General features: G+C 42.4%; 1 protein-coding gene and 1 long non-coding RNA gene across 5 annotated transcripts in view; one reads left to right on the top strand and one right to left on the bottom strand.

Annotated features, from left to right (window-relative positions):
* The first annotated feature begins 65 nt into the window (after positions 1-65).
* On the top strand, positions 66-21063 carry MYSM1 (Myb like, SWIRM and MPN domains 1). Of its 3 annotated transcripts, XM_068140705.1 has the most exons (20): positions 66-153; positions 1720-1795; positions 1997-2067; positions 3753-3830; positions 3967-3993; positions 4677-4755; positions 5735-5833; positions 6915-7678; positions 8798-8928; positions 10079-10182; positions 11116-11193; positions 12222-12310; positions 12586-12640; positions 12725-12775; positions 13415-13489; positions 13760-13948; positions 14132-14264; positions 16597-16702; positions 16819-16876; positions 17672-21063. In XM_068140705.1, exons 1-20 carry the CDS (start codon positions 74-76, stop codon positions 17834-17836), a joined length of 2508 nt encoding a protein of 835 aa, XP_067996806.1. In that variant the 5' UTR covers positions 66-73; the 3' UTR covers positions 17837-21063. The 3 variants fall into 3 exon arrangements, with proteins under 3 accessions (XP_067996806.1, XP_067996807.1, XP_067996808.1); XM_068140706.1 differs by lacking the exon at positions 3967-3993; XM_068140707.1 differs by lacking the exon at positions 13415-13489.
* A 1071-nt stretch (positions 21064-22134) lies between these two features.
* The window catches only part of LOC137442264 (uncharacterized), a 10219-nt gene continuing 4939 nt past the window's right edge, over positions 22135-27414 (bottom strand). For both annotated transcript variants that reach the window (XR_010987618.1, XR_010987617.1), the window contains exons 3-4: positions 25407-25791; positions 22135-22258 (exon numbers count right to left, since the gene is read on the bottom strand). This is a non-coding gene — a long non-coding RNA (uncharacterized lncRNA). The remainder of the gene's footprint in view (positions 22259-25406; positions 25792-27414) is intronic.

Raw genomic sequence — 27414 nt, 5'->3', positions numbered from 1 at the left:
GCGCAGGCTCTGCGCACGCTCAGTCGCACGCGGCGCTCCCGCTTCTTCCCGCGAGAGCTGCGGGGCCACTGTCATGGCGGCGGTGGAGGAGCTGGAGCTGGAGGTGGACATCGAAGGGGACCCGGTGGCTGAGTCCGGAGAGGCGGCGTCAGGGTGAGTGAGGGCCGCGCTGCAGGCTGGTGGCTGTGTTCGTGCCAGGGAGTGTGCCCCTTCGCCTCGCGACAGGCAGGGTTTGTGAGTGCTTCACCGCGCCTCAGGGGAGAGACCTTGGGAGTCTCGTTGAGGGCCTGTGGAGTGGGAGGGAAGCGCCAGTGCTAAGCATCAGCGGGCCGGGCACTGAGAACGGGGCCTGTAAAATCAGTAAAACGAGGTGACCGCGGAACTGCTGTCATCGGATGCAGCGTGACGGGAACTAGGGACACTTGGTGGTGAGACTGCTGAGTCCCTTTAGAATGTTTAGGGAGAAGGTGCCCTGTTGCATAACTAGTAGTGGACTTGCAGAGGCAGATAGGTTTGGAAAACAACATAGGGAGGATCAAAAAGCTGATTCAACAAACTCACAGGTAAGGGATCTGTAAACATGCTGGAGTGAGTGGGCAGCAATTCCAGCACAACAGATCTACTATGTGCAGATGCTGGAAGAGCATGAGAGGGTCATGTCAGAAGCAGTGGCCAGACTCACATGCTGTATTAGAGTGGCACCTGTCACTGCTGGACACAGAATACTGGACAATGGGGACTACTGATCTGACCCTTCTCTTGATATCATGTTAAGGGTAAGATCCCAATGCCTGCCAGACTCAGGGCCCAGGGCTCTTACTAGAATTATTTGGTAGAATTGACAATTGTGTCTCTTTCAAGTGCCCCAAGAAGGAGTTGTTCTGAGATAAGCTCAGAAAGTTAAAACAATCAAGTGGTTTAATTTACTAAAGCAAAAGATACAACAGATTCTGGATTGATAGTGATGAGTGCAGTGACTGCAAGATAGTCTCAGGTTGATAAATCCTGGGAAACGTCTAACAGTCAATGATGCAAACCTTTGCAGTAGTTCTAATATGCAACAGAAATGCTAGCAAATGTTAAGGTGAAGATGCAGTTCTCACCAGGAAAGATGTCCCTGTCATGGGTGGAGGAAAAGGAGCACAGCGCATTGACCATCCTTGTCTCTGTCAATCCCTCCCAGCTGCTGCAGCTGGCATTGGTACTGGCACCGCAGTATCATGCCAGTACCATGCCCCTGCACACTGAGAGATGTTGCTCTTGTGGGTTGCTGTCCCTGCCTTCTAGGTGACATTTACCATGATTTGGGAGGAGAGTTGAGTTAACATAGTCGTATATGTTTAGCATGTACTCAGTTTTGCTCATTAGCATAGCAAGGGATATTAACTTGAACATTGGAATCATAGTTAATTATGCAAAGGTCTCAAAAATATGTTCTGAAGTTGGGTGCTTATATTATCTTAGCCTTGCTCCATCAGTTTTAACCAAAACTGGGCTGTCTTGTCTTCATAAGACTCCCTCCCATGGATCTTCATGGATCTTCATTTACCACCTATACTTCATGATTGTAAATGACCTTGATTCCAAGGCTACTGAATCAACTTGCCTTCCTGTCCCACAGTAAGCTAGGCAGTTATCCCACACCTGATATGCTCCAAAAGCAGCAAGAGGTATATTGATTTGTGTTTGCATTGTTTTGAACACTGGTGTCTTTTTCAGAGATCATGAAAACACAGCTTCAAGCTTGCTGCAGGATCACTATCTTGATTCTTCTTGGAGAACTGATAACAGTCTTGTAAGTGTTTTTTTTTTAATTAGTGGTGCTTCTAGCAAGGTTATCAGAACTTTCATCCATTCTTTTCCCTCTGTGCACGTGCCCTTCTAGGGTTGTAACAAGTGCTTTTTTGTTTACTTTTATAAACTATCCTATATTACTGACAGTCAAGTAACAGCATGACAGAATTTATATATTAAAATATATTTATGTTGTTTGCAGCCATGGACACTGGACAGCAGCATTAGTGAAGAAAACAGGGCTGTGATTGAGAAAATGTTGCTGGAAGAAGAGTATCCTTTTGCTGATTTGCTTCTGTGTTTTCCTGTAGAACAGTAGAAAATTCCTGTTTCCAAAGGAACTGGACAAATCTTTTCTCGTTAAGGTGACTGAAGCACTGTAACCCTGTAGGTTGTTTGCAGAAATCAAGGAAGACCCCATCCAGCTGCCTGCAGCTTCCTCTCGTGCTTCTGATTCTTCAGAAAATGCCTCTGAAGCTTGTGGGATTTAACTGGCATTGACACCAAAAATAGCAACATTTGTCCCTGCTTCAGCTGCTTGTTCGGTGCCACCTCCAGCATTGTGCTGGCTAGCTGTTTCTGTGGCTTTATAGTGAACCTGATTATACAGCTGATCTGGCTAAGAATAGCTAGTTCTTTTTGATGAATTGTTCTTTATTTGGACAGGCTTACTGTTTGATTTTTGTCTGTCTACATTCATACCTCTACCAGCATGAAAGATGAAAATGGGAAAGAACAGTTGCTGCTTTTTTTTCCCCCTCCTTTTAAAAAATGCTTCTATTTTTAAGCAGGACTGGCTTAAATAGTCTTACTGGTAGTAGTGGTTCTGGCATAAGTAGACCTATCACAGACTAGGTTATAGAAATAATAATCACAGGCAGATATTGTTTTTAATGTCTTTTCTGTGATTGAGTGTAGTAATTTGCAGTATCAGAAGAGTAAGAAAGTAAAGAAATTAAAGTTTTCCTAGCAGAATGAATTATTGAGGCTTAATTTGAAAATAAAGTATCAGTAATTAAAATTATGTTAGTATGGTTTCTAAGTAAAAAATAGAAAAAAATGCTGTTGTAGAGCTGTTGTGTGCTGTAGGTAAAGTGAATATGGAGCTTCAGAACTCAAATGTCACTTCCTTGTGTGTTAAACTAGTTGGAGAGTATGTAATTGTTTATTTTGGTTTTGAAAGCAGTGCAGTACTTGCTGCTACAGCTGAATGTATCATAGTATCAGTCAGGGTTGGAAGGGACCACAAGGATCATCTAGTTCCAACCCCCCTGCCATGGGCAGGGACACCTCACACTAGATCAGCCTGGCCAGAGCCTCATCCAGCCTGGGCTTAAACACTTCCAGGGACAGGGCCTCTACCACCTCCCTGGACAACCCATTCCAGGGCTTCACCACTCTCATGGTGAAGAACCTCCTCCTCACATCCAGCCTGAATCTCCCCACCTCCAGCTTCATTCCATTCCCCCTAGTCCTATCACTACCTGAGATCCTGAGAAGTCCTTCCCCAGCCTTCCTGTAGGCCCCCTTCAGATACTGGAAGGCCACAATTAGATCACCTCGGAGCCTTCTCTTCTGCAGACTGAAGAGCCCCAACTCCTTCAGTCTGTCCTCATAGGAGAGGAGCTCCAGCCCACTGATCATCCTTGTGGCCCTTCTCTGGACCCATTCCAGTATGTGCATATCCCTCTTGTAATAGGGGCTCCGGAACTGGACACAGTATTCCAGGTGGGGTCTCACCAGAGCAGAGTAGAGGGGGAGAATCACCTCCCTTGACGTGCTGGCCACACTTCTCCTGATGCAGCCCAGGATCTGATTGCATTGTGGGCTGCAAGTGCACATTGAGAGCTCATGTTGAGCTTCCAATGTAATTGCATGTGTAATTTAGATGACTATTAGAATTACCACACATAAAAATATCTCTGATGCTTTGAAAACTTCCTTAATAACCATTTCAGATATTATTTATCTAATAAATCACTCTCTGAAAAAATATGGCTCAATCAGAAGGAAGCAGAGAAAAGATCTATGAAAAGGTAAGCTGTGTTCTGGAAGAAATTCTCAGTTAGATGAGAAGAAATGAGAAATCCTCCAAAAATAAGGTGATTTGCTGAGATCTACAGCACCATCATAATTATTAATTTTTACTTTCACTCTGTTTTTCATTTGCAGCCCGCATAAGAAAGCTGGGAAAGTCATGTACGTACATCTTAATGATTGAGTTGCAATTTGAAGTCTGGTGTCTGATATTGTTATGCTAGCAGACACTAAAAATAAAAAAACAAAGTTGTAAAATTCCTTAGTTCCTTTTGTTTGGCTGCACAAAATTATTTAGTAGATCTTTCAACACAAAGAAATGTTGTTTTGTGTAATGATAGGGCTGTAGTAAACTCGGGTGCTCCTTATGAAAGAAAGCCCCTGTTGATTCCACTTGGCTTTCTTGCCTGAACTTTTCTGTTTGCTTCTCTGTATTTCTCTGCAGCTGGTTACTGATGAGTATTGTGTGCCTCGAATATTCCTTTATGATGGAGAAGCTGACATAGAATCATTTTGGTTGGAAAAGACCTTTAGGATCATGAAGTCCAACCATTCTCTAACTCTACCAAGTGTGGTGCTAAATCATGGCACTCAGGACCACGTCTCTGCATCTTTTAAAGACCTCCAGGGATGGGGATTCAACCACCTCCCTGGGGAGCCTGTTCCAGTGTCTGATAACATGATTCTCAACAGTTTTAATGTCAGCTGCATTCACGTTTAAAACAACACCTTGAATTTTACTGAAGGCAGGGAATAGTCCTCCCCTCAGAAGTTGCCTTCATTACTGGGACTTGACAATATATATTTTTAAGAAAGTGCTGACTTCTGTTTCCCTCTTTTTCTAGGATGCGATCACCTACAAAACCAGCTAGCTACTCACTGAAGTGGACTTCAGAAGAAAAGGAGATGTTTGAACAAGGACTGGTAAGTTTATGTAATATTTGGAATAGAAGTCATTAGTTTATCTTAAATAACAAAGTAGTAGTAGTTAATAAGCATGTTATATTTATCTGCTTCAGCTTCTGTACTTCCAGTGTGTTAAAAATGATTGCCTTCTGCTAGGGGCATAATGACTCCGTAGATTTATTTAGTGTTTATTACCCAAAGGGACCTACAAGAATGCTGGGGTGGAACTTTGTAGTGATAGGGAGAGGGGGAATAGATTGAAGCTGGAAGAGGGGAGATTTAGACTGGAGATTAGGAAGAAATTCTTTAAAGTGAGGGTCGTGAGACACTGGAACAGGTTGCCCAGGGAAGTTGTGGATGCCCCCTCTCTGAAAGTGAAGGCCAGATGGGATGGGTCCTTGAGCAATCTGGTCTAGTGGAAGATATCCCCATGTCAGAGGGGTTGAAACTAGGTGGTCTTCCAACCCAAACCATTCTGTGATTCCATACTGATGAATCCCTCAAAATTCATTTACCAGATTTTGTTCATGTGAGGCTGATGGCAATTTGAAATCAGATGATATCTCAAATATACAGTTTGAAAACTTGTACAATCAAAATGCTGTGGTTAACTACAGGAAATGTAGCTTATCCTTAAAGGCAAATCAGCTAATAAAGTGCAATCCTTTAGCTACTGTTGTAGGGTCTTCAGGGATTGTATGGTTGTAGAGCACTGGGTATAATAGGGTCTACCTCACAAAATTCCTGGGGTTAGTAGGCAGCAGAATTGCCTGGCTTGGGTGGAAGAAGATCCTCTAGTTAAGAAGAGCAATAGTTCTTACTCTTTGATGCAGTGTTCTCCTTGGTAGAATGAACACCAAGGTTCTTCACCATGAGTTTGCTGCATTGTTTGTGCATTTGTAATGACTACCTGAGATTTTTAAACTGTTCTGGGACACAAAGTGCAGTGCCTGGAGTGTTGGAGTTTGGGTAATGTAAATGTGCTTCGTTGTCCTAGGTGAAGTTTGGCCGCCGGTGGACAAAAATTGCCAAGCTGATTGGAAGCCGTACAGTTCTGCAAGTGAAGAGCTATGCTCGGCAGTATTTTAAGAACAAGGTAAACAGAGTGCCTCTGTAGGTAGCAAAAAGGCTGTTGTGCACACAGCCTGATTTTAATGTCTTTTCAGGGTATTGCTATTAAAGTACATACTCTATTTATTCTCATGTTCAGGAAAGTGGAATATACACAGATGTAAATATGAAGTCAGACCTGATTTTGAATTCTTAGAATCATAGAATCTTAGAATGGCTTAGGTTGGAAGGGACCTTACAGATCACCTACTCCAACCTCCCTGTTATGCCCAGGGATGCCTCTCAACTAGACTTGGCTGCTCAAGGCCTCATCCAACATGGCCTTGAGTACCCCCAGGGAGGAGGCAGCCACAGCCTCCCTGGGCAGCCTATTCCAGAGTCCCACAACCCTTGTACTGAAGAATTTCTTCCTAAGATCCAGTCTAAACCTACTCTCCCTCAAACAGTTCCCCCTTTGTCCTATTGCTAGACACACTTATGAAAAGTCCCCCTGCAGTCTTCCTGTAGGATCTCTTCAGGTATTGGAAGGCAGCTCTAATGCACCCCTGGAGTCTCCTCTAGGCTGAACAACCCCAGCTCCCTCAGCCTATCCTTATAGCAGAGGTGTCTCAGCCCTTGGATCATCTTAGAATGAGTTCAGTATTGTTGTTGCTGGTGCAACTAAACAATAAATGTGGTATAATGGTGATCTCTTACTCTGTTGGTTGTTAGTTTGAAAATAATTGTTTCCCACTATGCAGCTGTTTCAGCCTTGTGTTGCAGTTTCATTTTACCCTCCTTTGAGACTTGAAGGGCATTTAAGCAGAAACTACTGCTCTGAGTAGTAATTAAAGACTAGAAATTAATTTTTACTTTTAAAAAATATTTAAACTAAGGGGTTTTGAATGGAAATACATGTTCATTTACACTAGGGCTAGTACCTGTAATGCCATGCAAAAGTCAATTGCAATGAACTAGAATGGATTAAAATGTTTTATTTTAAAAGGTAGGATGAGGAAGAAACAATTCAGAGTATCTGCTGGTCAAGTAAAATAGTTCTGACCATTTGGGAGGCAGAGGGGATTGTTTTGGTTGTCCCTCCTAAAAGTATTTTATGTTTTCCCAAGGCAAAAAATGGTGCTTCTGAGAAAGAAGAGCAAAGTCAGTGTGGGGGCACTCTTCCTTTTGAAGATGGGATTAAGGTAGAAGAGTGGCCATCTGGGAACTTGAGAGGCCGCGCAGACCCCAATCTGAATGCAGTGAAAATAGAAAAACTGTCAGATGATGAAGAAGTAGACATAACTGATGACATGGATGAACTACTTTCTCCTGCATTCCACCAAGAACCTGGGAAATCTGAATTATCTGTTCCCTCAGAAAGTCCAGTTGAAGAATTGAGAGGAACGGAACACAGTTTGTCATCTGCTGGACACAGTTCTGCAGTTCCTTTGCCTAAAGAAGATCCTCTGCACACCAAGAGAGATCCAGTGGATGCGTTAGTATTTCCAGCAGTTCCAGCAACATGTTCTCAGCACCTCAACGGTGACAAATCTGTGAACTTAGATTACCAGCAATACAATAATTGTACTGAGAAAGCTGAACAAGGCAGACTGGTAACATCTCCTGGTACTGCACAAGTAACTGATCAGGAGCATAACATGGAACAGAGATACCCAGCTGATAATGGATTGCTTTTTCGTTCTGCCTGCCAGGCAGATGAAGATCATCCAGAAGAAGCAGAGGAGCTTAAGCCTCCTGATCAAGAAGTGGAGGTTGACAGAAATGTCATTCTGGAAGAAGAAAAGCAAGCTATTCCTGAATTTTTTGAGGGCCGCCAGGCCAAAACTCCAGAGCGCTATCTGAAAATCAGGAACTATATTTTGGATCAGTGGTAAGGTGCATTCATTTCATTTACTGAAATGAAAGACTGAGATGACTCATGTTCTGCTTTGGTTTAGTTAAGACATTACTTAGTAACAATAGCTTACTCCTGAAGAGAGTAAAATTAATTTATGGTAGCATTATAAAGATTGTCAGTGAACAGCAGTGATTTATTAATGCTTCTTTCACATCTTGCCATTTTTTTCCCCCGGCATTCTGGAAGCTGAGAAGCATTATGAAAATGAGTGTCCTGTATCAGAACAAGCTGCATCCGTTTTGGTTATGTTTTCTTCCCATTTTTCTCATCCTATATTTAAGAATGATTTTAATAAATGGTTCCTCAAAATAACTTGATTACATTCAGAGGTCTGTTGCATCATAGGCGTTTGCAGAAGGACAGCTAGAAGACATACACTGTGATAGAGCAAATAATGTTGCCTGAGAAAATTACTGCAAATTCAGAATGCTTGTATAAGTGAATATTTTATATTTCTTCATCCACTTTAGGGATATTCAGGAATTTCTGGTAGCAGGCTCCATACACAGTTTGTTCTGTTAACAGCTTTGTTTTGTTGCTCGGTGTGTTGGATTAGTAGAAGGAATTACTGAGTTGAACTCTGTTACCTTTCAGTTGTCTTGTGCATTGACAGCTTATCAACTCCTAAGTGCTGAGCTGAAATGATTCAGTATCAGTTTGGAAATCAAATAATTCATTAACAGTTCAAAAGGAAGTAGTAAGTGTACAGAAAGTTAGAAGAGGCTTTTATTTGTTACTCCAAGGAAGCCCTTTGATTATAGGAGTAGACTAATGTATCTCAGACTTTCTTACATCAATTGAACAGTATCACAATACCTCTGAGTAATTTCATAGCTTCCTGGCAACAGTCATGTTGAAGAGTTTGTTAAACACATGGAACCTAAATTTCATTCTGCCTCGGTATAAATAACCCTAAAATGAATAGTATGTGGTTTATGAAGTTCCTACTTCTGCATGGTAATGTGCCGTGCATGCAACTTGGAGGGAAAACACCACTTCAGTGCCTCATCTTAACCTCAGCTCAAGTTAAACAATTCCTTCCTCCCCACAGGACTCGGTTTACTTTTGACAATGTGCTGCCCTTTATTTTAGGGAGAGATGTAAACCCAAGTACCTGAATAAGACTTCAGTACGTCCAGGCCTTAAGAACTGCGGTGACGTTAACTGCATCGGGCGCATCCACACGTACTTGGAATTGATAGGAGCAATTAACTTTGGCTGTGGTAAAGATATTTTCATTAGCATCAGTTCAGAATTGTAACTGGCTCTTGCTGAACACATCTATTGTTGTCTGTCTGCTTTTTGTATTAAAATGAATGTTTTCCCCTGAAGGCTAAGCATGAAGCTTAGTAGATGTGTCTTTCAAAGAAAAGTTACAAGTTGATTTCATTGAAGCGTGGATGACTGAACTTAATCAGAATCAGGCATCCATGTGGATAAGCTTCCAAACTCTCCATGCTCTTAATGTCTTAAACAGTAACTGTTGTTACATTTAAGTTCTGTAGACGAGGAATCTTTGGACTGTGTTCAGTATAGCGGTGTTGCAGCCTGTATGGCTGGAATCTCCTTTTGAATTCATGTTGAAGGACTGTGTAATGTCAGGGTATACTGTTCCCATGTAAGGATGCACCTTAATCCTCACTAGGAAGGACCTTCAGAGCAGATTGTCTCTCACAACCTTTGAAAATCAAGAGGAGTTTTTGATCATACAGGATTATGGATTTTTGGGTTTACATAAGACCTTTGCTTTTTTTCTGCTTTTATTTTTACCTCCCTCATGCTTACCCACACCAGCTGGTGGGGTGTTTCCTTTTGTGCTTTTCTGAGTGTCAAGCATTGGATTTATTTTTCCTGATACCTACTCCATCTGAAATTTTGCCCTCCCTCTTTGTAAGACAGAATTAAAGTTGATGTTTCTTTTCCTGTAGTGAATGGCAACTGTTTAATAAATAAAAACCAAAGTCTTCATCCTCAGAGCTAGTTTTCACAAGATTCAAATGTTAATATTAGGTGACATGTTAAAAGGACACCTATAGCTTAACATTGGTTTAGAGTCTGGGATTGAGTTGAATGGCAGTTACTGAGGAGAGGAGTAGTGTACTGCAAATACATCTAGTCTGAGGTAAAGGTTATTAAAAACTAATTAACAATAAAGAAGGAAGTATTCCTGTCTTAAAAATGCTGCAGTAGTGTGAGAGGGCTATATCATCAGTCAGTAGTTTGGCAATCAAGAGATCCCTTTTCACTGCAGGTTCTGTTGTTATTGCTTTTTCCTTTATGGCATTTGTCATTAACACTTATCTTGGCTCTTTAGCAGCAGTGAGTGGCTTTGTAGCTTACTGAAGTCCAGTGTCTCTCTCCTGCACCCTGTAGAACAGGCTGTCTATAACCGCCCCCAGCCAGCTGACAAGGCACGCTCCAAGGAAGGCAAAGACACGGTGGAAGCCTACCAGCTTGCTCAGCGTCTGCAGTCCATGGTACGTGCTGGTGAGGGGGCTGGGGGCAGCAAAAACCCTTCAGCATGGAGAAGGTCTTTTCAATCTTCATTTTCAGGCTGGGGCATCTCAGGGAACTTCTTCTCTGTTCAGTTTGTAGTTTCATGAGGATGCCTTGTAATTCCAGTGTCCATTTAGGTGCAAGTTCTGCTCTCTGATAAGTGTCTGCCCTAACTTCTGTCTTACACATTTGATTTCTCTTCAGGGACTGAACTACAGGTGTGTTTCAGGCTTTTTCCTGAGGCCCTAACCCCTGCCTACCTACCTCTTCATAATTTATTAGCCAGAAATAGTGGAGTGTGTTGGGAGTGTGTGATTAAGTTCTTGCATTTTCACTGTTGCTCATAGTAGCTCTGATTTGGCTTACTCACAGCCTTATCTACACAATTCAAGACACTAGTAACTCACTTATAAGATTATAATATGAATTACTGAGGCCTGCTAGATTTAACTTTTGTTTTCACGTTTAATATAGTAGCTTTTAAGTACTTCATATCAAATCAGTTGAAGAGAGGAAAACTAAATCAATCCCACTAAAAAAATAACAGATTGAAATGTAAAGAAGTGTAGCCTCCACAAGGTGTAAACACTCTGGGTTTACAGCTTTGTGTATTGTCTGAGCCCTAATCTGGTGTGATGCTGCAGTGTTGCTATTGAAGATGTTGATGATCCATGGAACGTCAGCCAGGTGTTCTGTTTGCCTGAAAACCTGAAAATGTCACTGCTGAGTTGTGACAGTCTGTGAACTACTGAATTCTACACAACTCCAGGGTTTTCTTTCTTTTCTGGGAGCAAAGCATATAACATTCATGTGGCAGTGACCTTTTGGACAGTATTCTTGTGGCTGATGAGCCAAAGTGAGTGCAGCTTTTTCAGGAGTAAGACCCTTGACTCATGTCGTTTTGCTTGCTGCAGCGTACGAGACGACGGCGAGTGCGAGACCCTTGGGGAAACTGGTGTGATGCAAAGGATTTGGAAGGGCAGACTTTTGAGGTAACCCCTCTGTGTTTAAACTTCCCTTACAAAATGAATCCTTGCTAATTGCTAGCAGGTGGTGTTGCATCGACTAGACAAGGGAAGCAGTTGTGTAACAGTGTAGCAGGTACTTAACCTCTCTTGGTGGAAGCAATAATTCCACAGTAGTGTAGCAGCTGTTAGATCTTTATGCAGCTGATAAATACAACTGTGCGTTGGTGCTTACAGAGGTGTTCCTGTGGTGAGCATGTGTATCCTACGCTGTTCTATGCCTGGAAAGTTCTTTGTTTTGTCTTGCAGATTTCATGACCCTTTGTTTTCTGTTTACTGCCTTCCTAAAGCTAACAGTAGGGGATAGGAGAATAAGATTTAAATGTGAATTTTTTTTCAGTCCCATATGGTTTCTGTGCTTACAGTGCAGGTGATGTGAGTTCCTAATAAGAATTCTGCTACTAGCAACATTCCCAGAAATACTCTGCTTTATGAAGTGCTTAGAGACTGCTATACAAGTTTAAATATTTTATAGAAGATTTGGAAAGAAAATACCCACTTGTCTGTTTGCAAACTTCAGTAGGAAGTATCTGTAACAATCACTCCCATAATGTTATTCTGAGTAACCAGGATCAATAATGCCAGCATTCTTTGCAAAATAGATACTTGGATGGAAATAAAGGTTGAAAAAGGTGTCATGGTAAATTCTGGTCTGAGATTGTAATGGCAGATGTTCCTCTTAGCTATCACACTTACATTGATGCCATGCTTTGTGATATGGGCTGTGATTTTACTGACTTCCATAGATTTAGAGGAGGTCAGAATTCTCTCATTTGGTACTTTGTGGCCTAGATCTCTGATTGCCATCACTCACACTGCTTGATTCTGCCATAGCTATTGCCCTCTGTCTTGAGTAGTCCTGTAAGACACACAAATTGACAGCATGTCAACAGGATACTGATGTCAAGAACTTACTCTGAGCTGGTTTTGGAATCACTGTTGAGAGAGCACTTAAAGCATTAAGGCACATTTCACTTGTTAAATTATTTTTTTAGCACCTATCTGCTGAAGAATTGGCAAGAAGAAGAGAGGAAGAAAAACTGAAACCTGCAAAATCTTCTAAAGGTTCAAGACAGATAAAAAGGTATTATTTGATGTACAGCATGTCCAGATGTAGGTCATCTAGAAGTCTTGTGTAGCTTCAGGCTGGAGTGCTGCAAATCATGGTCAGAAATAAGTTGTGTGCAGTTCAAATGTAGTGAAGGTGTCTGTATTTGGTGGTAGTCATCTTAGTGTGGGGATGTCAAAATCCAGTAAAGAAAACATGGTTGTTCCTCCTCTGCCAAGGAGACAGAGGGAAACTTGGAAAAGTTTCCTGACTGTCTGACAACTTTAGAGAAATTTTCTTTCATTTTATAGTTCCTTTGATCCCTTTCAGCTGATACCCTGCTGTGTATTCACTGAAGAGAAGCAGGTATGTACCTGTGAGTGAACACCCCAGAATGCTTTTCCACTTGGGTTGCTTTTCTTAGACTCATTATTGCATTTATCATTTCAGGAACCTTTCCAGGTGAAAGTGTCTTCTGAAGCACTTTTAATAATGGATTTGGTGAGCATTCATTTTAAATTTTCAAAAAGCTGTGCAGTATTTTTTAATGGGCACCATATGAAGACTGAGAAATGCAGTGGTTCTTTCCATTTGGACATACAAGTGAGAATCTGGTGTTGGATAAAGCCACTAAAGATGATTTATGTATTTTTTATACTGTGTTTAGTGTACAACCATTTACCTTCTAGAAAAACAATAAGAATGTTACTACTTCTTTCTGTCATATTTTAATTTCAGTAAAGCTAATTCCTACAATAGGTTGCCACTTTGAGATCTTTGTGGGTTCATTTTCTGCTAGTCAAGGCATTGATTTTGTGTTTATAAAGCAAGGTGTGGGGTGGGGTTTTTTTTAGTTCCAACGTGAATATTGGTGCAGTGGTTCAGCACTGCACAGCGTTGCACAAGCTTCAGTTTTGGAAGCTGGCATCGCTTCATGTGTGGAAGCGAGAAGTGCACTCTGTAGGTGTGTATGGAGTAATGGAAATGCTGAGTATTTAAGAATCTTTAGCTGTCCCAAATTTTCCTTCTATATGTCATTGAGAAATTGCTGTGTTGTGGCTGTGAAGCCAATGTATGATCTACCAATGTGCAGAGAGGTGATACAGCTTGGACTTTAATAATTGTTTGATATCGTTTTAGCACTCTCATGTGTCTATGGCAGAAGTAATAGGGCTGCTAGGTGGAAGATATTCTGAAGCTGATAAAATTGTAGAAGTAAGTGTTTGTCTTTCTACATTTTCTCTAAAATATTAGAACTGTTCTGATAATTTCTATAATTTGAATAAATGTATGTGCTCTTTCTGAGGGGCAACTACATAAATAGATTGAAGTTAATTACTGTAGCCTTGAAATGTTGGAGTTACGCCAATGTTCAAGTGTTGGCCTGTAGCTCTAGCTGAGCTGGTATGTGAGACTTACAGTTCTTTGTTTTCTTTAACTGATGGAGATTTCTTGCATTTATCCATCTGGAGACTTTTTTAACAGGTGTGTGCAGCAGAGCCATGCAACAGCCTCAGTACAGGCCTGCAGTGTGAGATGGACCCAGTGTCCCAGACACAAGCCTCAGAAACGCTGGCTGCCAGAGGCTTCGGTGTTATCGGCTGGTACCACTCCCACCCGGCCTTCGACCCCAACCCCTCCATACGAGATATTGACACCCAGGCTAAATACCAGGTACTTGCTCCTCTGTACATCACAAATAAACAGCAAAAAAACCCAAACCACTCCCTGGTATTTAGTGTTAATCCACATGATTGCTCTAACGCATTTTAAAATCAGTTTGTTCATGAATTGCCATAAACTGTATTTATTGTAGAACATTCTGAAGAAGGGTGTATTTCCTTATGTGTTTTTCAGAGTTATTTCTCCAGAGGTGGTGCCATGTTCATTGGAATGATTATAAGTCCTTACAACCGAAACAATCCCCTTCCATATTCTGAGATGACGTGTCTTGTAATTAGCGATGAGATCAGCTCAGATGGTTCCTACCGTAAGTACCAATATTGTATCTCTTCTTAATTTTTCTCTCCTTTTGGTTACTAAGGGGCAAAATGTTGTCTGTTCTTGACCTTGAGAAATACACATTGATATACTGTAGTGATTTGTGCTCTACAAAACTAGGAATTCTACTGGTCCATGATGTCATGACAAGAATAATGGACAGAACATTGTTTGTATTAGTATTTCTCACAAGCCGTGAAAGAAATTAAAAAGGTTGGGAACAAGGGTCACTGTTATTTACACAGAGTATCACAGAACCAGGGAATGGTGGGAGTTGGCCTCTGGTGATCATCTATTCCAACCCCCCTGCTAAAGCAGGGTCACCCACTCCAGGCTGCACAGGAACATGTCCGGGCAGGTTTTGATTCCCTCCACAATCTCTCTAGGCAACTTGCTCCAGTGTTCTGGCACCCTCAAAGTAAAGGAGTTTCTCATGTTTAGGTAGAATTTCCTGTATTCTAGGCTTTACCCCTTTGCCCTCACTGGGCACCACTGAAAAATGTTTGGCCCTATCCTCTTGCCCCTCACCCTTTAGCTATTGATAGCATTGATCAGATCCCCTCCATCTGCTCTTCTCCAGGCTGAACAGCCTGAGGTCTCTCCACCATATGAATATACCTCAGTATCCATATGAATAGCTGAGAAACTCCTCTCTCTGTGTTCCTTAGACTTTTTTCTGTTAACAAAATTCCAAACAGATCCTCTGGTGGAGGAGATAGAATTACAACAGCAAAGAATAGGCTGCTATAGCAGCCAGAACTTCTTGTTTGAGTAACTTAGCATTCAGAAGGTCAAAGAATCAAACTTGCCAGCTGTCCAGGAAAGCACAAAATAGGAAAGCTGAACTGGTGTGCTGGCACAAATCCCAGCCTGAGAGAACAAAGTCTTGATGCTGCTGGCATTTCATGCAAAGGGGATCTTTTCCTTTCCTGAAGAGTTAAGAACATACCATATAAAATTAATGTATTTCAAGTGGTGATCGCATTTTCTGCTCATTCCCTGACATTAATTTGAGGATGATTGCTATGATACCAGTATATGGCTGTGGTAGCTGACTCTTCTCTCTCCACCTCCCTCCCTTTGTGCAAGTCCTGATTTTTGCATCCAAACTCCAAGGTTTCCAGTTTTCTTGGCAGAGGCCGATGTGAGCTGGCAGTTCCCCCTCTGTTTTTTCCTGTGGAAGAAAGCAAGGGACACCAGCTGCCTGGAGATTTGCTTCATAGCCCTAGGACAAGGGAAATGATGGCCACATCTGTGCAGCAGTTCCTGTTTACCATGCTGATAGTAGAGAAATTTTATCCTCATTTCCCATGCATCCCAAACTTCTGGAGTGGAGTTAACATAGTTACAACTTTCTCTGCCCTTAAGAGTAGACATTTTTTTAGTCACATACATTTTCTGTCTGAGAGGGCTTCATATTTATGTTTATCTCCTGAAATCAGCTGTTTGCAAAATGGGATATCCTCTAGCTCTTTGGAAAAGTTGGCTGTAGCACTAAGTACTGTGTAAGTGAACTCAAATTAGTAATTCCTGTAAGCCTTAACTATTTGTGTAGATTAATTCTTGCTCTTGGAAATGTGTTCTGCACTGAACACTTTCCACTGGAGATGTGCTCCAAGAGCAGATTGTATTTATTACTTTCATGTCTCTTGCTCTGAGGTCTAGCTGGAAAACGCCTTCATCTTGTTACATCTTTAGGATCTTGGCAAGGCCTTTTTAATGATTTGCTGATACCTCTCTCTTTCTGTCTGAATTGTTCTGAAAGTAATCTTCTGGTATTCCTTGAGAATATTTTCTAGATGCCTCTCCCCACCCACCTGCAATAAACTGGAAGGTTTTCTTCTTTTAGCAACAAAATTCCTCTGAAATCTAGAACAATAGCCAACCACATCATCAGCCAGTTCATACCTCAAAAACAAACCTACAGGAAGTCTGCGGAGGGACTTACATAAGGGTGTCTAGAGACAGTACAAGGGGGAATGGTTTTAAGCTGCAGCAGAGTAGTTTTTAGACTGAATCTTAGGAAGAAGTTCTTCAGTAGGAGGGTGGTGAGACTCTGGAATAGGTTGCCCAGGGAGTTTGTGGATGCCCCCTCCCTGGCAGCAGCTGAGTCCCGTTGAGAGGCGTCCCTGCCCATGGTGGGGAGGTTGAAGTAGATGATCTTTGAGATGCCTTCCAAACTAAGCCATTTTATGATTCTAATAAATTACAAACAGCTCTGGGGAAGGAAGGGATTGCACCTATGATGACTGAAAAAGGGAAAGAGAAGAAAGAGTTCAGTGCACTGGACGCATGGAATAATGCTTTTCAATTGATGACAGGCCTGCCCTACAAATTTGAAGTGCAGCAGATGTTGGAGGAACCTCAGTGGGAACTAATATTTGAAAAAACGAGATGGATCATTGAAAAATACAGATTCTGCCACAGGTATGTGTCTGCTGGGTATCACGAATGGCCAGCTCAGCATTTGGGCATGGTACTTACTACTGTTTCAGAAGGATGTGTCTCTGCTTTCTACAGCACTCTTTGTTCTTCTTTAACAGCAGTGTCCCCATGGATAAAATTTTTCATAGAGATTCTGACCTGACTTGTTTGCAGAAAGTAAGTTCTCTTCTTCAAGCTTTTTAAATTGTAATTATTTATATCACTTTTGTGCAAATCAGAGATGTAAACTCAAGACACGACTCATGTAGTGCAGCCTGTTTCCTTACAGGCACAACGAAAGGGTGCTCCTCTGAGCACCGGGCATGAGGGTGAGGTGCAGATACAAAGTTCTGACTTCACTTTGGAGAAGAATGTCAAATTAATCTCGTCTCCGCTCAGCGTGTGGTGTGCTTTCAGAAGTGGTGAAAGCTGCACGTTTCCAGAGCAGTTTGGGCTTCCTAGTCCTTTGTTCAACCAGGCATTGCTGTGCCATGTCTGTCACGCCACAAGTAGGGACTTCAATTTCCTTGTCGGTGTAGTCCTTGCTGTGAGGTTCTCAACTGCTACAGCTGAAACATGAATGGCACAGTCCCAAACACAGACACAACAATTACACATAGCTCATTTCTTTCTTTTTTTTCCCCTCTCTCAACATGACTTGGCTTATAAACAGCTTGCATCTAAAATTGAGTTGGCAGGGTTGAATTTAGCTGTTATAGAATTGGTTTTAATGAACGGGGTTTAAATCACTTGTGTTCTCGTGTGACTTGAGATGTATATTGTACAACTGAACGCTTTCTGTAGAGATAACCCTAAATAAACAGCTCTTTGGAATACTTGCTAGCTAGAAGGGGGGGAAAAATAAACTAGGGTAAAATAGCAGTTTTGACACACAATCACAGAATGGTCTGGGTTGGAAGGTACCTCCAAAGGTCATCTAGTTTTTAAAAATCTCCCTTTTCTTTTGACTAGCTCTTGGAGTGCATGAGGAAGACCTTGGGCAAGGTAACAAACTGCTTCATTGCTGAAGAGTTCTTGACTCAGATTGAAAACTTATTCCTGTCCACATACAAGAGTGAGAAAAAGAGTGATGTTGGAGAAAATGAGAATGACTGTTCAAAGGAACTGCCAATGTGATGGCGCTAACAAAACAAAGTGGTGGAATTTGGGGGTGGTTGTTTCATTTTTCTTCCTCTCCTCCCCATTATACCAATTCTTTCAGAACTATAATCCATTTTAATAATAAGTGTTAAAGAATTCTTTGTCATCTTACTGGTATGGTTTAAACATCCTTTGAAAACCTCATGTGTGTGACCTGACTACCTGAGGGATGCTTCATACTAACACTTTGGGACATGCCACAGAATTAATTGATTGACCATCAGCCTGCTGCTGGGGAAGGAGGACAGCCTGGCAAGAATACTGCACTTCAGTTTTCAAGGAGAGTTTGTTCTCTCTCCAGTCTTTCAGTTTAAGAATGTTCTCTTTACTTTCTCTCTGCAGATACACAGCTGACTCAGATTGACTTTGTTCCTTTAATGCTTTAGAGATGGTAAATTTGATTGAATTCACAGAAGACAAACTTGACTGAAATGAAAGGTTTATAGCTCACTGATTTCAGACATTCCTGGTTTCCATTCTGGAGCTGTATTCAGCTGCAGTATAATGCATCATCTGAGGGGGTTTATGGTTGTGATTGTTTGTTTGTTTTTCCCCATTGATACTTACGGTCAAGTAGCTTTTTGGCATGTTCTTTGCCATCTTGCTTCTATATTTGGAAGAAAAAGCTGGCAAGATTTCATGACTTCTCAGTAATGGTTGTGCTTGTTTCCAGTGGAAATGATAACTCCTGTCTTCTTACAGGTTGCAGTCTTTCTGATCTTCCATTCTACTGGGAGATTTTATGTTGTTCTGCCAGATCATTGTGATTTGTCCACTTCTAACTTCCACTGTTTCCTGTGGAAACGAGCTCCTGATTGATGGCCAACTAAGTAGAAAATTATCTCTTTTTAAAGTAAAAAACCCACCAACTTTTCTAGTGCGTCTTCTCTGTAATCTCTAGTTCAGTAAGAAAACATTGTGGTTTGTATCAGTTCTTCAGTTAAAATTTCATACAATTGTATTCGTATAAATTAGTCACAAACAGATTGATCTTGATGGAGAAGTTTCTTGATTGCCACTTGGAAATATTTCGTGAACTGCATCACTGTGAATCTTTACAGACAAAATGGGCTTTACATTTTGCTTTCTGAATCACAAGGAAACTTGACTTGTATACAGTTATTGCTATTTGCCTAGATTTATCCTGGGGAAAGTTTCTCAGAGATCTAAAATATATTTGAAAACATGAAGCAGGTGAGACCTTGAATTTATATCTAGAGGGGTGACCGCAGACTCAGCTCTTATTTTACAAAGATATATATTTGTGTATAGCTCTAGGTTCTTCACAGCAGAAATGGAACTTTAAGATTTTATATGTTTACGGTTTTAACTCAGCTTTTCATTTGTACAAAGATTTTTGAAAAGCTTTAAAATTGCAGAATTGCATCCCAAGAAGGGAATTCCTGTACAGGAGTTAACATTGCTTTTGTCATGCCTTGTGAAACTGTTGTCTCTTGTCTGTTGCTATTGGAAGGTGCAGAACCTGATCTCACAAACATGCAAGCCCTTGACACTCAGTGGTTCTCCCAGTGCAGATTCAAGAGCTATGGACTGAAAAAATAGTGGTGAAGGTTCTATGCTCTTCTCTCTGCTCAGACCTGCTGGTGCACAGCTTTCAATCCTATTGCTATATGTAGTTTACAAACTTGGTGTATCTGTCTCTCTAAGGCATGCTGACTCAGTATGCATATATTCTAACACATCATCTTTGGGACCTCCTAATTAAAACTACTGCATGGCTTTTGGTATTTCTAGTTCAAATTCCACACTCCTGGTGAGAGCACGTTCCTTCCCTACTCAGCTGTGCAGCGCTCTGCAGCGTAAGGTGTTCTTTTGCGGTTTTGCATAGGTTACTCTCTAGAACAATCCCAAGTAGAATTGTATGTACTAACAGCTGTAATTAGTTCTGATTTGTAGGAAGAGAGTTTTGAACCTCTGGGTGTAACAGCAGTATGAAATAGGCAATGTTCCTTGCCCGCATGCTGCCTGTTTCCAGCCACTTAAGGAGGAATGTTGGTTTTACCCAGGCAGTGGTAACAATGTGCTGGCTGCTGCTCTGTGTAACAACCGAGTTAAAGTAATGTGGTTGTGGTCACTGGGTTTAACAGTGATGTTACAGAGGAAAAGTTCTGAGTACATTTATGTTTGAAGCAGTTTGCTTCTTGAGGTGATGGTGCAGTATTGAGCCTTTGATCTGCACACAGACTCCAGATGTCTTGAGAGTCCATTAGCAGGGTGGTGTGGGAAGAAATAAGACTGCTGGTACCATCCTCACTCAGTGTTACAACACGACATGGTGCTGCTCAGTAGTTATTTAGTTGGCAGGAGCCATGGTAAGACAGTAACTAACCTGCCTTTCAACAGTTATTTTGACTGTGTGGCCAATAATAGATGTTTGGCAGTTGCATGTTTTTAAGGAGATAAAAAATCTATGTTACTGATACTACCAGTCCTGCTGCCAAACATATACAAGGCACTAAATAATTTTATTGGGAAGCTTGTTTGGGGTTTTTTTTCCCATCCAGCAATTCTTTCTACCCCAGCTTTGTATTAGTGTACCTGTTGTAGACTGTCATACTGTTTCTGTACCTAAGACCAGCTGTTATGCCTTGCCAGGTTGCTGCTCAGGAGATGGGAAATGGTTGAGTAGCAAGTAGAATGGTACAACTTGAACTGGAAGAGTTAACAGTTTTAAAACAAACAAACAAAAGTAAACCCACAAGATGCATCTTTTGGCAAATATGCTTTATGGGTATTTGCTGGCTGAGTCAAGTTTTGCCATCCCAGCTGCCAGCCATGCTTCTTCACAGTGATGCATACCTCGAGTCCCAGGGGAGGGGAATACCCAGGTGCTTTTTAAAATAAGTTAACTTTCCAACAGCAGTTCAGTTGAGGAAGACAAATAACCAAAACAACCCAGCCAAACAAAACAAAATGAAAGCTGCTGCCATTGCTGTTAAAATACTTTCTTCCTTTTGCTTGCTGCTTTGATACTCCTGACTGACGGTGTACAAGAGTCTACTAATAAAGGTTGTATATGCAGTATCCTGAAAGTTGTGTTTGTGTTTGTAAGAGCTCTATGTCTCCTGAGGGCAGATCAGGCATTTTCTTCAGGTCAGTGCCAATACCAAGGGATTCCAGGAGATTAGATACCACTAGAGGGAGCGTTGCCACAGCTGATGCAAAGAAGGATTTGAAGGAAGAGCAAAACTCTGCTTGTCACTACGTGTAAACTTCAGGCTAGTGATTAAATGTTATGGGCAGCTAGCCACCTATCCTTGGTATAGATTTGATTCCTTCATTTGTTTTCACAAGTCCACTGCTTTTGTGTCCTTCAGAAAATTATCCAGTGGTACCTTGGGGCAAGGATGGCAGATGGGTATTTCCCACACTCTTTTCACAGGGAGAATCCTGACTGTAGGATCACTGAAGTAGTGTAGTGGGTTTGTTTTTATGGGCAGATCTCATGAATTCTTAAGGTAATCATCAGATTGTCTATCAAGCAACTATATTTATCACGCAACTTTAATTCAAGTGTGGGATCCAGATGACCTCTTTCCTGCTGTGCTAACAGAGCACTTGGTCTGCTGGGCATAACTGAGCTAGGAGGACATGGCAATGTGATGGCGGAAGAGGTGTCATGGTGGTGGAAAGCAAGTAGCAGGGAGGTGCAGAGCACACCTCAGAAGGAAGGTCTGGCATGGCAGAGCAGTGCAGGGGAAGGAAGCCTGCTGCCTGCTGCTGGGAACCTGCTGAGCAGCAAGGGATGGCAGGATGTGTGCAGGGGGACTTCATCCAGCCTCACAGAGCCGGCACAGGGGAAGGAGCTGGTTGTTAAAATCCCAGCAAACACCATAATCATATTTGATACAGAACAAAGTATTTAATGGCCTAGATAAAAGCATTCTGCCTGTTTAATTGGAAAAGTCTTGCTGGTTTACATAGACCTACTGCCCTATTTTTATGAGATTTAGAATTGGCCACGAAATTGTTTCCATGGAAGCAGAGATCACTAAAGAAATAATGCAACTCCACATTTCCTGCAGGATTATTCCTTTTATAGCCTGCTGTTCTAAATAATTAACTCTCGTAGTGCTGTTACATCTTAGTGTGGATTAAAGGAAATAACACTGCTTGTTTTGTTGGTGTCATAGAGCCATGACATGTGTATCTGTATTGATATTTGGAAGGACTTTTGTCTTGAAGTCTGTTGGCTCCTTGTTTACAGAGGGGGAAAAAACAACAGGACAAAAAAGTCAATAGAAAAGTGCACTTTTATCTGGGCACTTGATGCAGCTCTGTCAGGGAAACAATTAATCCTTTCCCCTTATCTTGCCAATATTCTACACTTTCTGCTTGGTGATGGGTGTATCATAAAACCGTCATGCTTCTGGTCACCTGTGAGAGAAGAGACATTGAATGCCATTTTTAATTAAGGTAACAGCAGTGAGTCTTCAGCAGAAGGAAGAACAGACTATCTTGTTCAGTTCCCATGATTTTTCTTTCATATGTTACTTTGGACAACCCCCCTTTTCTCTACTGTGTCTGTCAGAGGGGAAACTTGAATGCTAACAGGCTGAGACCAAGCAAGAACTGTAAATGTCATAGACTCATAGAATGGGTTGGGTTGGAAAGGACCTTTAAAGGTCATCTAGTCCACCCTCCTGTAGTCAGCAGGGAGATCTGCAACAAGAGCAGGTGGCTCAGAGTTCCAAACAACCTGACCTGAAATGGTTCCGGGGATGGGGCTTCTACCACCTCTCTGGGCAACCTTTGACGGTGTTTCATCACCCGCATTGTAAAATGTTTCTTCCATCTCTAGTCTGAATCTTTTCTAGTTTAAAGCAATCATCCCTTGTCCTCTTAAAACAGACCCTGCTAAAAAGACTGTCCCCACCTTTTTTAGAGGCTGACAACACCAAGCTGGGGACAGGAGTTGATCTGCTGGAGAGTAGAGAGGCTCTGCAGAGGGACCTTGACAGGCTGGACAGATGGGCAGAATCCAACAGCATGAGATTGAACACATCCAAGCACCGGGTTCTGCACATCGGCCACAACAACCCCATGCAGTGCTACCGGCTGGGGTCAGAGTGGCTGGAGAGCAGCCAGGCAGAGAGGGACCTGGGGGTACTGGTCGATGGTAGGCTGAACATGAGCCTGCAGTGTGCCCAGGCAGCCAAGAGGGCCAATGGCATCCTGGCCTGCATTAAGAACAGTGTGGCCAGCAGGAGCAGGGAGGTCATTCTGCCCCTGTACACTGCACTGGTTAGGCTGCACCTTGAGTCCTGTGTCCAGTTCTGGACCCCTCAGTTTAGGAAGGATGTTGACTTGCTGGAGTGAGTCCAGAGAAGGGCAACAAAGCTGGGGAGGGGTTTGGAACACAAGCCCTATGAGGAAAGACTGAGGGAATTGGGGTTGCTTAGCCTGGAGAAGAGGAGACTCAGGGGTGACCTTACTGCTCTCTACAGCTACCTGAAGGGAGGTTGTAGACAGGTGGATGTTGGTCTCTTCTCCCAGGCAGCCAGTACCAGAAGAAGAGGACACAGTCTCAGGCTGCGCCAGGGGAGGTTTAGGTTGGATGTTAGGAAGAAGTTCTATACAGAAAGAGTGATTGCCCATTGGAATGGGCTGCCCAAGGAGGTGGTGGAGTCGCCACCACTGGAGGTGTTCAGGAGGAGACTTGATGGGGTGCTTGGTGCCATGGTTTTGTTGTTTAGGTGGGTTGGATTGGTTGATAGGTTGGACACAATGATCTTGAAGGTCTCTTCCAACCTGGTCTGGTCTATTCTATTCTATTCTATTCTATTCTATTCTATTCTATTCTATTCTATTCTTTCAGAAAGACTTAGACTAGATGGAAGGAAGACATTTTTTACACTGAGGGGGATGAAACACTGGCAGAGATTACCCAGAGAGGTGGTAGAAGCCCCATCCCTGGCAACATTGCAGGTCAGGTTGGCCAGAGCGCTGAGGAACCTGATCTAGTTGAAGACATCCCTGATCACTGCAGAGGTGTGGACTAGATGATCTTTAAAGGTGTCTTACAACCCAAACTATTTTATGATTCTGTGTTGTTACTTCACCTGAAGGAAGGGAAAATGGAGAGGTGTGATACTGTGCTGTAGAGCAGCCATGGTCTTATCTTTGCTCCCTCAAGTAGCTTGTGTTTCTGTGCCTTATTTGGAAATAGATCTGACTGCAAAGTTCAACTCCAGCCTGTGCCTTTCCCTATTGGTAGTGGGTATTTACACCTGGAGCTCTTACTCAGACCTATGCTGTATTACAAATACTGACTGGCACCTGGGGTGATTGCCCACTGCTTACAGAGGCATGAGCCATCACTACAAGTCACCGAGCTCATGCTGATCTGAAGCAGGGAGGCCCTCAGGAAAGCACAGCACAGGTAGGAGCTGACTGCAAGGCTGCATGCAGGTTGTGTGGCTGGGAGAATGGCATACACACTGTTCTGTGGTCCTTACAGATCCCAAAATAACAACCTATAAAGTGTTTGACGGTGTTTGACAAATCAGATGAATGGGATTTGCTTCATGCAAACTGCAAAACATCTTTCAGCTGCTGCCAAAACACATGGAAATGTTTAACTCATGCTTTGTAGATCACTAGGACACTGGGGAGCTACTGGAGTGCTCCTCAAAGGGCATTACTCAAAAGTTCAGATTGAAAAATCTCTTCAGAAGCAGCTAACAACTTGGTAAGGGTAATGCAAGTGTGAAAAGCATCATTCCTAGTGCTGCCTTGGGATAAGTGTGTGCCAAAGGAGTGGGGGAAGACAAGCTTTCTGTGCTCTCCAAGTAGGAGAGCAGCCATCAAAGTAATGAAGTCATTCCTCCTGCATTGGCAGCTGCTCCAGGCAGCATAAATAAACCTCCAAAAGGCTTTATGTTACCCGTGTATGAAATCAGAAAGGAAGAAGTCCATCACTGATAAGAATCACAGAATCATACAATGGGTTGAAAGGGACCTTACAGATCATGTAGTTCCTGCCCCCTGCCATGGGCAAGGACACCTCCTACTAGATGAGGTTGCTCAAGGCCCCATCACACCTGGCTTTGAATCCTTCCAGGGATGAAGCATCTGCAACTTCCCTGGGCAACCTGTGCCAGTGCCTCACTGCCCTCATGGTGAAGAATTTCTTCCTAATGTCTAAACTGAGATTCTTTCAGTTAGAAACCATCATTCCTCATCCTGTCACTACATGCCTCTGTCAAAAGTCCCTCTCCAGCTGTCCTGTCGGTCCATTTGAATACTGGAAGGCTGCTCTAGGGTCTCCCTGCAGCCATGTCTTCTCCAGGCTGAACAACGCCAAGCTGCTTGTGCTTTAATCTCAAGGGAAAGCCAAGGTAGATTCTTTCCTCATCAAGAGGGAGGGCAGGCAGCTAGAGGCAGGCATCTTGTTCCACTCCCTATTACGTAAGGGAGGAAAGTGCAGCTGTTTGGTGGATCTGATTTGGCCCTTCATAAAGACAGCAGAACACCAGCCTGCAGAGAAGAATAGACTCTAATGAATTAAAGCTTGAGATACTACCTGCTATGCTTTTCACCTGCAACATGAAGTCTCTGTGGGTTTGCTTCTGGTGGTAGCTTCACCAGCACAGAACTACACCTGTGTGACCAACAATGGACAGTGGATACCCAGAACACACTTGGGAGCTGCACCTGCTTGCTGGGAGGTTCAAACAGCATGGCAGACTCTTCAACACTGACAGTAAAGTGCTTGCTGATGAAGGCTGTAAAAGATGACTCCATGTCTAATTTGAGCAGTACATTCACTGTCTCTGTCAGTGGAGATGCTCTGGATAGTGAAAAGCTCTGGATTTACCACGTCGATGAAAAGCCACAGGAGTTCTCCAGGGTGCTGGCATTAGTGCTGTGGGGACAGCAGTGATGCTGCTGGCTTCGGCATTGCTGTGCTACAGAGAAGGAAAGGATTGAAATGTGAGACTGAGGAAGTGGGTGAAATGAGTGCATCAAGATTTCAGCTTCTCTAACCTGAAAAAAAGAGGCAACAACAGATTCAGTGTATGTGGATGGATGTGGAAAGGTTTTTTTCCTCTATACAGGAATTTGTACAGTGATTGTTATAAATTAGTTCAGCAAGAATTACTTTGTTGGGGGTGGGTGTAAACTAATTTGGGAGGTCAGTTAGCCAAATACAGCCTAAGAAAACTTAAAGCAGTCTCTTTAGCATAACAGTAGCAGTCACTTCCAGGTGTGGAGCTCCCAGGTTTCTGAGTCTGTATTCAGGCAGCACAGTGAGCTACTCCTACCTGTGCTCTTTAACAAGGGTCTGACACTCCTAGTCAGCGAAGATCCCTTGATCTCAGTGCAAGTGTAAGTTAACCTTGGTGCTCTGCCCAAATTCAAACTCTGGTCATAGCTTTCTGTCTACCTAAATTCCCCTTGCAATTTTAATGGGAGGATATATTTTTCAGTGTTGTACAGCTTCACAGAAATACAACAAAATGCTTCAGGACAAACTAGAAAAGCTTTATCCTAGCAGAGCTATCGGGGGAATTTAAGAGTAGAGTGTAAGTACTGGTTGAAATTGGGACAAGACACTAGAACTGAACTTCTTTGCTACCTACTCATCTCCTGTGTTCTTTGTTTGGGAGTTTGTATCCACCATGAAGGGCATTTTGAAGACAATAATGCTAGTTGCTGAATGTAGAAACATTGTCAGTTGCACTCTCTGTACTGCATATGGATGTCTGAAGTCACATCAGTCTAATCTGTTTAGGCTCAGAACCAGGCTGCTGCACCTAGGCACTGCAGCAGGGTCAGCTCTTTTATTCCGGGATTAGGCTCACTGTTACTAGTTTGTAATTCTAGGAACTGTCAGTAACTTGCTATTTCTAAGGCAAACTGATAAACAAGCATCTCTGCTTCTGCTGAGAGAAAACCATACCAGGAAAAAGGGAAGATGCCTGGATTCTGTTTCTGCCTTTGCTTATATAGAAAGAGATCTGCTGTTTGGGAGGGTCTGTAATTTGGCGTGACAACATGTGTCCAAGCTCTTCTTTTTCAGTCAAGCATGTACATCAGTACTAATAGAAGATGAAGTGAGACTTCAATATCTAGGATGTATTTTCCCAAGTCATAGGAAAATTCAGAATGTAGCCTAACTCCACACAACTTTGCAATTGGGCAATTGATTAAATTTAAAACCAGGAGCTGAACAGCCCTCAGTGCTGAAGAAATGTAGGATGTGTATAAATTTCTTCCAAGTATGTTGCTCAACCTCTCCCTCAACTTATGCAAAGCTGATACAAGATATGTGTCTGAGAGGTTGATGCTGTCCTTCCATCAGAGATCATGAGATGGGCGATCATTTCTGGGTATCTAAAGGGGTTTCAAAATCACTGCATTTGTCTCATTTCTGTCATAAGAAAAAAACATATATTCTAGGGAATTATGAGATTTCATACTAAAATAGAATATAAACACATAGGCATAATTTTGATGAGGTGAGGCAAAAGTAACTAATTGTTGAAAACATCTTAACAGGGGACAGCTTCCAGATCTTTCTGTGGCTC

Source organism: Melanerpes formicivorus, unplaced genomic scaffold (genome assembly GCF_026170545.1).
Source record: "Melanerpes formicivorus ecotype bairdi unplaced genomic scaffold, bMelFor1.0.p_v2 SCAF_7, whole genome shotgun sequence".
Classification (NCBI taxonomy): domain Eukaryota; kingdom Metazoa; phylum Chordata; class Aves; order Piciformes; family Picidae; genus Melanerpes; species Melanerpes formicivorus.
The sequence above is the reverse complement of the archived record's forward strand: the minus strand, read 5'-3'. Positions and strand labels throughout refer to the sequence as shown.